Source organism: Ictalurus furcatus, chromosome 19 (genome assembly GCF_023375685.1).
Source record: "Ictalurus furcatus strain D&B chromosome 19, Billie_1.0, whole genome shotgun sequence".
NCBI lineage: Eukaryota > Metazoa > Chordata > Actinopteri > Siluriformes > Ictaluridae > Ictalurus > Ictalurus furcatus.
The window spans coordinates 11,174,972-11,187,435 of record NC_071273.1 but is presented as its reverse complement, the minus strand read 5'-3'; the positions used below and the strand labels follow the sequence as shown (position 1 = coordinate 11,187,435).

Sequence of the window (12,464 nt, the reverse complement as noted above, 5' to 3'; positions counted from 1 at the left end):
CTGTCATTGTAGAATTAGGCTGTTTTTTTGAGTATATTTATCTTAATTCCTTTTCTCATTTAGCTCTAAAAATACCAGAGAAATTCTTCCAAATAATGACTGGTACAACCTGTCAGAGTCCAAAGTGGCAAAGCAATATTTTAAAACTACATTTTGTTTTTCAAAATTTTCTTGAATCAAGTAAATTTTCTTTTCACGTCATTGTTATTTCACATATCTGCAAAGTTAATAAAGTACATACTTCTTTCATTTTTTTTTTATTCATTTACCTTAAATATATGTATTTATATATGTATTTTTTTATATTATTATTCTTTCCATTATATTTCTCTGTATGTTTACATATATACACAAATGGTAAGCACATGAAGGTTATCTATATATTTTTTCCAAGGTATTTTTTAGCTCTATACTATACTTCGAGAGCCACTCAGGGTCCTATGCAGGGTTAAGCGGGGGTCAGGGGGGATGTACTGATGAGGGTGGTTGTAGGGTGGAGGAGGTGGAGGTAGCGGAGGCTGAGACCCATCCTTTTCCCGCTGTGGTGAAGATATAAGCTGGTGGGTGGGGCTCTGACCGAGGAGGGCCTCGACACCCCCGTGACCGCCTTTGTCCAGCACGATGACCTTGACAATCTGCTGGCACTGGATGAGCGTGTCGGGCCGCTGGTGGGGGAACGAGGGCACAGGGCTGGTACACGGCACCTGGCACAGCTCCCCCCGCTGGTTAAGAAGGGCGGCGCTCTCTGGGGATGGCACTGCACTGAGCTGGTACGTCTGAAGCCTGTTGTGAATTGACACCTAGTTTAGAAAACAGCCAGAGACAGCATCACATGTTATAAGACTGTCCTCCTTCTACGGCCGTTAGCCCTCTGGTGAAAAACACATCACAACAGACATGCGTGGGGGTGGGACTCGGGGTGCGGAACATCTCCTTAGAGTGAGACGGGAAGTGGAGGTCTGAACTCAGGTCATCATTTAGAGGTGGAGGGGTTGTGCGAGTGTGTCGGTGTGCATGTGGCTGTATGAAATGCTGGTGGTTAAGAGGACACTGAGGGCCCTTGTGTCTCCCTTGGCAACCACACCAACATCATGGGGTCAGGGGTCATGTGGAACGTACATCTACATGGTGGAGGGAGGGAAGAGTGGGGTAAAAATAGGAGGTCAAACACGGGGTAGGGGGCAAGTGACGGGGACAAACATCTACGCCACAGGAGACACATGTCCAAATGCATGCCTTCATTTCACAGTGCAGTTATATCACCCACTATGCCTAATAAGCTTCACCACACCTGAATACACTTTTCAGCTTCTTAGCTTTACCTATCCCTATCCCCAAGTATCTCTCTGGTCACAACATTATTTAACACATCTGCAAAAATTACAGGATCATTGAGAAACTACACAGTTCTCTAAACACATCAGTTGAGATTGCTACCCCATCACACATCCAAAACAAATGATCTAACTATCACCAAGCAAAAATGAACTCTTTTTACCAGAGCCCAAAAATAGAGGCCTGTTTTGGCAGTGCCCATGTTCAGCATTGAAATTATTTGTCATGTCACACTCCACAGTAGTGGTTAATTGCTCATATGAAAGTAGACAATCAGGGTTTTTCTTAAGTATTTCTTTCTCTTTTTTTCCCTAGCCTAATAAATGTTATATTAAAATGTCATAATTTTATTGTGGCAGTTGTATACAGTATTTTACTATCAAAAAAGCTTTATTTATGTCGTCTGTTATATATCTGTACTAATGTTATTGTGGAGAGGTGTGAATTGTTTGCCCAGCAGGGGGCTCACACTCCTCCCAGTTCCCTTGCCCTGCTCACTAGCAGCTAAACAGAGTCACAACACTCTACACACAGAAACCCAACAGTGTCCTGACTAATCTTATGAGAGATTTGCGGCAATTAAATAATTTTTATATTGTTTGTTTATATTGATAGAACATGTCCGATTAGTCGATTTCCATTCTGCCGCCGTAATGTAATGCTAGTGTACTGCGAGAAAGGGTTAAACACTTTTAAAAAATTTATAAATGTTCCTCCTAAGCTAATTCTGATGCATTTTCTGTAATGAATACTTAACTACTATTTTTTTTTAACTTGTTTTTTTATCCCTAGCTATACAGCAGGTGGAAAATCTCCTAGCATGGCTGATCCAAGTGTGGTAAGTGTGTACACTAGCATAATCACAGGAATCTTCTGTGCCATGTTCATAATCCATTACAAAGCATACTCATGAATATGAGTATGTTCCTGCAATGTGGGTACAAGAGGTATATTTTCACCATCATGTTCACAATTGCCCTCAAATTCCACAACATACACTGCATTTGTTTTATAGATATCATCTGTGCCTTGTTTGTAAGTGAGCAAAAGAGGAGCTGCATACTCATCGTATGTTTGTTTACAACCATTTATAAATTAAAGCTATGGAATGATTTAAACTGCTATCTTTGTCATCATCTGTTACTTATCTAAATAGTTTACATTGCTCATAATTGAGATCCAGATCAACCAGAGTATTCAAAATCAATTTTGTAATTGCACTGCTATAAGATCTAAAGAGATTTAAATATGTGCATGTGAACATAAGCATTGAATTCTCTGACTGCATAACAACACATGTTGATTTCCAAATGCTACCTGAACCCTGAGAGAACACATCACTCTGATTGGTGAAGACAGCCAGCCGTGTGAATGACTGATGGGGCGTCGGACTGTCCAGAGGAGTGAAGTGATAAGGGGATTTCATATGCAAAGAGAAAAGGCATGGAATGCTCTCAAGATTATCTGTGCTCTCTCAGCTTTGCAGATAGGGTAAAGCTCCTCAGGGACTTGTCCTGTATTCTCTGTTTCTAGCTGACTGATGGACAGAGACTGTGCTGTACACGCACACACAGATTCTCTGAAAGCGCCAACATTTTTCTGAAGACCAATTTTCAGAGCACTGTCTAGCCACAATTGGATATTCATACACAGGCCACTAATATACCTAATAAACTTTCAACTCACTGTATACATGTGTGCATACTGTATATACACTGAATTACTGGTTGATTAGCTATATCAATCTAGTGATAAACTGGTAATCTAATAAGCTGGTAATTCAATGTATGTTTTGAACTAGGTTTTGAACTTGATGGTAGAGGAAGATACCATGCTACATAATGATGGATAGGCATGTTCTGATAACTGGTCTTAGCATACACTCTGGTATTGAACATGCACAACATTATAGTCATGAACACTTCCAAATATTAGCACTTCATTTGTCTTATGTTCAGGAGGTATCTGACTATGTAGGCTACATTTCTGGGCAGCATTTGCTTGCTCATGAGATAAAGCCTAACCCATTTGGAAGATAACATAAATGAACTGCCTTCAATACACCTTATCCTATGACATATTTGAAGGCTTCATTGCATTTGCTTCTTGGGAAAGGCAATCCATAAGTCATTTTCATGGTTAAATTTAACTGGCTAATGAAATGTGACAGTTGGTAGAGGTTTACAATTACAATTATGACATTTGGCAGATGCTATTATCAAGAGCTACTTACATTTATCTCATTTTTATACAGCTGATCAGCTACCATTAACTGGTGCTTCCACTAACCAGTTGCTAGCCAGGAATGCCAGTTAATTTGCTATCTACAATATATGGACAAAGGTATGTGGAGGCCTGAACATGACCCATATGTGAGCCTAAATGCCCATGTTTTTGAAATAGGATGTTCAACAAGCACATATGAGTGTCAGGTTCAGGTAACCACATGCTTTTGGCCATATAATGTATGTTTTTATTTATACTAAGTGGTTAATCAAGTAAATCAAAGTCACGCGTACAGTGTACAAAGTTACAATGTATGATGACATCATTTACAATTTAGTTTAAATACCCTATTAATATTTAATTAATCATTAAATTAATATTAATATTACAATTAATATGAATATAAACATTTAAAGGTCTTGTATAAGTGTGACTTCATTTATATATATATATATATATATATATATATATATATATATATATATATATATATATATATATATATAGATAGATAGATAGATAGATAGAGAGAGAGAGAGAGATAGTCTCCTACAAACAACCGGTATATCCCTGATCAGACTTTTTTTTCTGCCTAAGAACGCACTCACACACTCCTTTATGCAAACTGCAGTGTTTATTCAACTTGAAGTGACTATCCTGCATAAGCTTGCAGGCTTCTGCCAAGCTAGAATACATTATCATCATTACAGCAATTGCAGCATACTTAACATGGAGATGCTGGAATTAAAATAACATTAACAAGGCACCACAAGCAAGACCGTTAACATCTCAAGGGAGAATGCAATATTAAAAATGACACCGATGAGAAAATGCCCTAAAAATCCACTTTGCAAGCTAAAATGATCATCATTATTATTTCCATCCGTTGTCACCCAGAAGAGGATGGATTCCATTTTGAGTCTGGCTCCTTTCAAGGTTTCTTCCTGATGTCATCTCAGGGAATTTTTCCTTACCACTGTCGCCTCTGGCTAGCTCATTAGGGATCTAAATCTGTATTCAGATTTCTGTAAAGCTGCTTAAATGTGCTATACAAATACAACTGAATTTAATTAAAATGTATCATTTACTGTTTTGCGAATGTTTATAGCAAAACTAGGAGAGATTTATATGCATGGTTAAGACATTACAATATAACTGCTATGAATAATGATTCTAATTTTGCCTTTTATCTCTATTGTTTTTTTTTTCCATCTGTCTGTCACATTTTTCCCCTTGCACTGCATTCAGCTCGCACGAACAGCGGGTTTTCAGTGACATTGACTTTGTTTACTTTTGACACGTGTGTGGTTTGTGGTTTATGTCCTGTCTTTCCCCCTTGTATTGTAATTGATTGTTTCCCTTATGTGCCATCATTGTAATCAGCTGTTTTGTGTTATCCCTTTGATTACATGTATTACTTAAACCCCTTGTGTGTCTTTGCTCAGGTGCGAAGTATACGCTCAGTTACTGTTATCTCTCGCTATACCAAGCCGTTCTCTGTTATAGTTTCTCTGGTTTTGATTCTGTTTTGCCCTCGACTCTGATTCTTTGCCTTACCTATTCCAGTCTGTTTGCAGGATCACCTGACCTTGCCTGTCTAACGTTTTTGATCTTTGCACTATGCTTTGGATTGTTATTCTCATTAAAACTGCCTTACCTGCACTTGCATCCATCTCCTAAACTCATTACATGACACTGTCACTGATGTTTCAATGTATTCATTCTTGTTTCTATCCCTGTCTATTCTCCCTCCACTCTATAGTTTACTATGATTTTACCATGGAACTTTATGTAATCTTTATGCAATTTTACCATGATCTTACACTGTATCTAAGAAGCTGCTAGCTTTTCTGCTGACCCGCTTTCTATATTGCAATGTGCTCTGACAGCACCATGTCCCTCTGGGGAGGTTTGGCATTTGCACACCACACAGCCCACACTGTCACTTTGATCATCTCAGCAAAAGCTGACATGCCAGGGCCGGAGACGGCTGTCCACAGTGCCACTTTACCAAATCCCAGCCTGGAAGCACACGTCTGTGGCAACTCGCTCCACCTCACCACCTCAGTGTGTGTGATCAGAATGAAGTATTTAACGCATGGTAATTACTTTTATCCTAGGAGCCTGTCCAGATAGGAGCAGCCATTAATCAAAGCCGCAGTGAAAAGGTGCAGGGTACTACTTAAACATTCATCCAGCGTTACACTGACTCACTGTGTGGATTTGTTCGTGTGTCCCTGTTCCCCCTTCAACACACACACACACACACACACACACACTCACACTCAAGTAAAGCTAAGCTCACACTCTAAATGCACAGCCCATTGGGTAATGTAGTTTAAACCAGGTTTGTTTTTAAAGAGGGATGTTTAATAGTTCCACTGAGATGTTGGAGATGAGATTGTGACTGCTCACATTAACGTTAGTGTTAACATGCATGCTAATTTAAATGCCGAAGTGGGAGCACCACGCACCAACATGCACTCTCTTTGTCTCACTCTCCCTTTGCACATTCTTTCTTTTACGCTCTCTTTCCTTTATAATTTCAAGCCTTAAAATCTGTAATTCATAAATGATAATCCTATTTGCATACATTGTCTGGTTCAAAGCAATGCCACAAACAGAGACGGAAAGCCTACATACAAAATCTACATAACAAACGGCACATTCTTCCTTCTCTCTAGTGCTTACAGGACTCATGACGACACCAAAAGTCATCACTTTGCATTCCACATCTTCACCTTAAACTTAACCAGCTTCCTTTCTCCAGACTGCCAAGTAAAACATCTAAGATCTAAGCATTGATTACGTATGAGTTTGACCTCCATTGGACTGCTGTCGACTTTGGCTCTGGGGTAATTTGGTCTGATATGCCTTGAGGGACAGTGGATAGTCTGAAGGATTATGGGGGCATGGCACCTTTCAACACTAACTGAGGTACAGCCCATGGCTGTTGTGCCCTAGTTACTAAATGCAATAAACTGTTTACAAGTGCAAAATATCCTGAACTCTACTGATCTTCTGTGTAAAAACAGTGAGCAGGGACTTACCTGAAAAGACAATGGCTACTTACCTCTACCGCACTGTGTCCACTCTGCGCTGTCTCCACTTCATTTTTGCCTGAGCCGCAAAAAAAAACAATCGCAATTTAGTCGGGTGTCAAGGAATTATGTACCAGTGATGAATGGTGGTCTGTAGTGATATGTAGAATTTGCTTTCTCTGTGGCTACCAGACTAATTATCATGTAAGTTATATATGCCACACAGGAACATCACTATAGGGTTGCAAAAATATTGATGTATCCTGAGCTTAGCTTGCTATTTATGTGGATGCAGAGTTCTCCAGTTTCCTTCTGCTTCCCAAAAACATATCAGTAGTTGGACTCTAAATTGCCTGTAGGTGTGAATGTCTGTGTGAAGGATTGGCAGCCCATCCAGGGAGTATTCCTGCCTTGCGTGAAGTGTTTCCACATCCGGATCAACTGTGACCTTGACCAGAATAAATTGGTTTCTGAAGATGAATGAATCAGTTCTCAAGTATGTATTAGCACTATAATATGGCCAAAGATATGTGAACATCTGACCAACACAGCCATATATGTGGGTCTTCTTCAAACTGTTTCCACAAATTTAGAAGCACGTAGTGTAATATATATAGTATAGAATGTCTTTGTATGCTGTAGCATTAAGATTTCACTTCATGGGAACTAAGAGACCCAAACCTTACCCAGCATGACAATGCCCCTGTGCACAAAGCGAGCTCCAAAAGACATGGTTTGCCAAAGCTGGAGTAGAAGAACTGAGCCCTGACCTCAACCCCACTAAACACCTCTGGGAAGAACTGGAATGCCGACTATGTGCCTGACCTAACTAATGCTCTTCTGGCTGAATGAGCATAAATCCCCACAGGCACCCTCCAAAATCTAGTGAAAAGCCTTCCCAGAAGAGTGGAGGTTATTATAACAGCAAAGGCAGGACAAATTCTGAAATGAGATGTTCAACAATAGGTGTGATTGGTCAGGTGTCCACATGCTTTCGGCCACATAGGGTATGTATATACCCGGATGCAGACGTGCACTACCTGTATGTATGTATGTCATGTCATGCTTGTTGGTTACAGGCTATAATGAAATGGATGTAAGCCTAATGAATTCAGTTTATAATGATCTAAATTCCAGCTGCCAAATTATCTGTGATGCACATGTGCCATCTATTACACTGTAGAGAAGATAGCATTTTAAATGGTTTAAATGTTAGGTTTAAATTGTTTTAATGGGAAATTTAGCCCAAAGAACAAAAGTCACTGATTTAATCAGTGATTATTTCATCACTGATGTATGAGCGGACAATGAGTCACTTGAGTCAAGAGCGATGATGGGGCTCCTGTTTGTCAAATGCCATGACAGACATTTACCTCAAATTATGCGACTAGAGAGACTGATGTCAATGATGCTCATGATCAGAGTGATTACTAATTTTCCATCACATTTTTTTTCTCTTGTAATGCTATTTTTCCAGGAATAGATTAGATTGAAAATGTAGAAAGTAGGTTAGCTTGCTACAGCCTGTCATCCCAGGATAACATACATGACCACAGAGTTATCTGACCTTTTTAAAAAAATAAAATTAAGGAAATATGTATAAAATGTAGAACAACTGCTGAACACATATTTATAGCCTGTCAGTTTGTAGCTTATATATGGAAGTTGGTATAAATGTAGATTTTGTTTTCATGATCATACAATGTATTTTTTATATTTATATATTGTTGATCACATTCATTTTTTAAATAAAAATCAATTAATTGCAGTGGATTATAGGTAACCATTGTGTTAACTGTCTTGATGTGAATTAAATTTTAAGAGCAATTTTTCTCATTTATTTAAAATTAATTTATTCATTTTAGGTGACCTGATTTTAATATGCTATAACTTTACTTGTGATTAAGATAGGTGCACGTTAGATGTAGTGTTCAGAATTATATGTAATAAAAATATAAAAATTTCACCGGGGTTTTTCTAGGCCAGTATAACTTCACATTTAAAAATTTGGACACACCATCAAATAAATGGGTTTTCTTTGTTTTCACTATTTCTTTTAGTTTTTACTCACAATGTCAGCTGAGAAAAGTTAAGTACAGTGGTGGATCCATACTGCAGTGATTGGTACATTTGGTCTCATAATATTATATGATAAAAAATATGAGGCAATTCTACAGGAAGAGGTGCACCCTGTTGTGCAAACACTCCTTCCTGTTGATGTTCTCTTTGAGGATGACAATGCCCCATACATACTGCTAAAACTATTCAAAATTTGTTTCATGAACACAAGGATGAAGACAAACATCAGATTTAAACCTTTATGGGACATTCTGGAGTGCTAGAACAGCTTTCACCCCGCATCTGCTCAAAAGATATTTGTGTTCTGGGTTAAGGTTAAGTACACAGTAGTTTCTCCCTAAGAAGACTAATTAAAACCTTTCCACAACCTAATCCTGCTATCCCTATGTGACATAATTAAGATGATCATGAGTCTGGTAGCTACAGAGAGTGATCAGCTTACCTGTGTCTGTTGATTCTCCCTGCCCCACATTATAACCTCCTGAGACACACACTATGTATGCAATGTTTTTTCTTCTTTCTATTCATAAACAGAGGCAGATCCAGAAAATTTTGACTGGGGTGGGACACAGAAGTAGAGTGGGGTGTCCAAAGCAAAGCAAGACTGTATGAAATCTCAATCGAATTGTGGCTGAATTCTATGACAGACTGTTCAATAACATGTTCTTCATGTCAAATCATATGATGGAGACCCTATAATGAAAGAAAATTACTATATTCTGCTTACATATATCATCAATCAGTGCGATTGAAGCTTGTGCAGAAAATGGGACCGCATAAATAGAAACATTGTTCAAGGTGAGCCTGAGGTAATACTGTATGCATAATTAGCATGTTTAAATTTTTAAGATAAGATAAGATAAGATAATACTTTATTAATCCCCAGATGGAGAAATTTGGGATTTGCTATTGCTCCTAGTGTAATTGCAGCTGTCCAGTGAGTTTTGAATAATCTTGTGTCATCCTACTATTTCTGGTTTTTAGATGAGCATCATGTGAGAGGTCACACTTGTTTAAATAAATGGGATTTAAATAAAACATTAACAGAACTTTGTTGTTGGCTGTGTTTGATACTAAATCAGCCACCAGTGAGTACATTATGTGCTATAAGGCCACAGACCACTCAATTCACAACCAAAGAATTCTTTCATGCTGTGCAATTTTGGACTGTAAAAGCATAATCAGACAGAAAATTGTACAGTGTAAAGCTGCCTTTAATGTGCCTTTACTATCATCTATACTATCGCCTATCGCCAACTGACATGCTTATTGTGTGTTTTGTGACTGGCTATACCTTTCCATAAATATGCAGAACAAATTATAGTATAATATGCACATCAGAAAAATCTTAAATGCCGAACTATGGAATAAACTGGTTGCTTATTCATCAGTGGAATTATAAGGTTTCAGTGTTACAGAGTCATCTATACTAGCATCATACTGTACCCAAAGACAATTAACCAACAACCAGTAGGCCATATGTGACCAGATAATATGGAAATACGCATATATTGAACCTCAGTGTACTCTTTGGGGTTGTATTTGGTCCACATCTTTATACTGCTTTTAAGTTTCAGTTTTAGGAAACACACTAATGTCAAGAGCTGATCTGCCTGATTACCAGATATGTTGTTTATTTTACTGATATAATGTACTACTATCTCAAACAGACCCTAGCTGTATTCTTATACTGACGGATGCTGCCAACTTGCTCATTACAAGATGACTTAATTTACTCAGAACAGCCCAACGCATGAAACAACAACCGGACAATAACATGTTGGCCTAAAGATCTCTTCAGAAAGCAATCAATCAATAAAACATGATTTAAAAAAACCTTGTTTCAGCAGATTCACACAGAATCCTAGTGATGAGAGTGGCTTACAGCAGATATTGCCTCCACTTTTGTATTTTGTCAGTAATCTGACTAGATTGACTATTGATTTCAATCAGTGCATAAAATACAAGGCAGTGTTTAAAATACAGGACAGTATAGGTAAAACCAATGTGCTAACTAATGTAATAGCAATATTAATGTGACATATTGTAGCCTAATTATTTACTTTTACAAGAGGCATCTTTTACTGCCAACCTGCAACAGACCTTATTGCAGCTATGGGAGTTTGCTTGACCTTTTCCTAAGGCCAAAACCTTGATGCTGCATCACTGAACCCTGCATTAGTAGTGAAAACTGTGCATTTCTATCAAGATTGCTAGATCTTTTCTCACAAATACAGACATGTTGTTTTTAATTTGGAAACAAGTAACATTGTGCTGATATATATGTTATATGTTGTATAAATTTGGCCACAGCTTGAAATGGTTTGTAGTCAACTGATCGGGTTTTAAAACATGCCTGGATTGGACAGTCAGTATAATCTGGCATCCCTCATAAATGTTTGACCATCTCCTCTGCAAGTCCTTTAATGCTTTATGACGGTCCTACATGGTTTTCCATTAAGATATGTGGTGTGTACATTTTCTTTTAAATATGGACTTAATTAGTATAGATTTCTTTGCCATTTTTAACAGGAAGAGGGCATCCTCTTGAATCTCGATATGTAAATGAAAGGGCATTTATGAATATATTGCAGGAAATTCCATTCTTGCTGAAAACTGCATACTGAACAGTGCTTGTTTTCCAAAAAGTCCTTTCACTTCTGGATTGGCTATTGTTGTGGCCAATGATATTTCTGGCTACCCTTTAGCGCTGCCCCTGTTACAGGGTTGTAACTAGTAATATGTAAATATATACATCAACACATCCCGTAAGCCCTCACTCAGCCTGAGACAATTGTTGCTGCCAGCTATCTCCCATTATGAAGTGCTTATAATTCAATGCAAGCGAGGTCATCCATCCACAGGACAAATCATCTTACAAACTACCCCAACTACATAAAATATTTTTAGCACAAATTTTACAAATGTAATGCCTTGAAAAAGTTGTAAAGGTATAATAACCTCAGAAAAAAACAATCTCTCATTTCACGTCAAATAAATTAAGTGTTACATGGATGCAAAATGGTTTCATGTAAAATGCCTATTAATCCTTCACATTTTTGTATGTGATGATCCTGCTCACTTGGATGTACTTTTTTCATACTTGTTTATTTTAAAAGATGAAATTATTATGTGGGTTTGGTGCTGAGTACCCGACGGAGAACTCTGTCTCCCACGGAGCTCCAGCTGGGTGCCACTGTTCTTAGAAGAGAGAGCCTTGGCTCCCTGTTGCTTCTCCAACTCCCCTGCAGAGACAGAGATAGAGAGAAAGACAGAGAGAGAAAAAGAGACAGAGAGAGAGAGAGAGAGAGAGAGAGAGAGAGAGAGAGAGAGAGAGAGAGATGTCTACAAATCCAACCATCCCATTTCATACAGTCATTTTCCTCAACAGCATTCACCCCATTCATGCCATGCTCTGGGATTGATGAAAACACTATGCCTTCGTAAGTAGTGCAAACCGCCCATTTTTATGCATACTAAAGGAATCCTAATGAATCCTGTGTTTTTGCACATCACAATTCTCTTCTCATCTCTGCAGCAAACACAGCATTTTTCTCCCCAAGTGTACTAGCACATAACAGCACCACAGCAGAAATTGATAAACAGCTTTGTAAAAGAGCAAGACCACAAACCACAGACTTTCTAATGGAGCTTATCAGAAGGCTTCGACTCAAACAATTCATACACACGCCGACAACTGCATACAGAAAAACACTGAGGTTTTGTTAAACTGCACGGTCCTGTATTTACTCATGCCGAACTGTGTTTTTAGGGCTCAACTCA

General features: G+C 38.3%; 1 protein-coding gene across 1 annotated transcript in view; it reads right to left on the bottom strand.

Annotated features, from left to right (window-relative positions):
• Positions 1–597: 597 nt before the first annotated feature.
• Positions 598–12,464, bottom strand: part of iqsec3a (IQ motif and Sec7 domain ArfGEF 3a) — a 65,188-nt gene continuing 53,321 nt past the window's right edge. The window contains exons 10-12 of the mRNA XM_053649945.1: positions 11,834–11,926; positions 6,635–6,681; positions 598–783 (exon numbers count right to left, since the gene is read on the bottom strand). Of these exons, the coding sequence (XP_053505920.1) occupies positions 727–783; positions 6,635–6,681; positions 11,834–11,926 (197 nt within the window). The 3' untranslated portion in view covers positions 598–726. The remainder of the gene's footprint in view (positions 784–6,634; positions 6,682–11,833; positions 11,927–12,464) is intronic.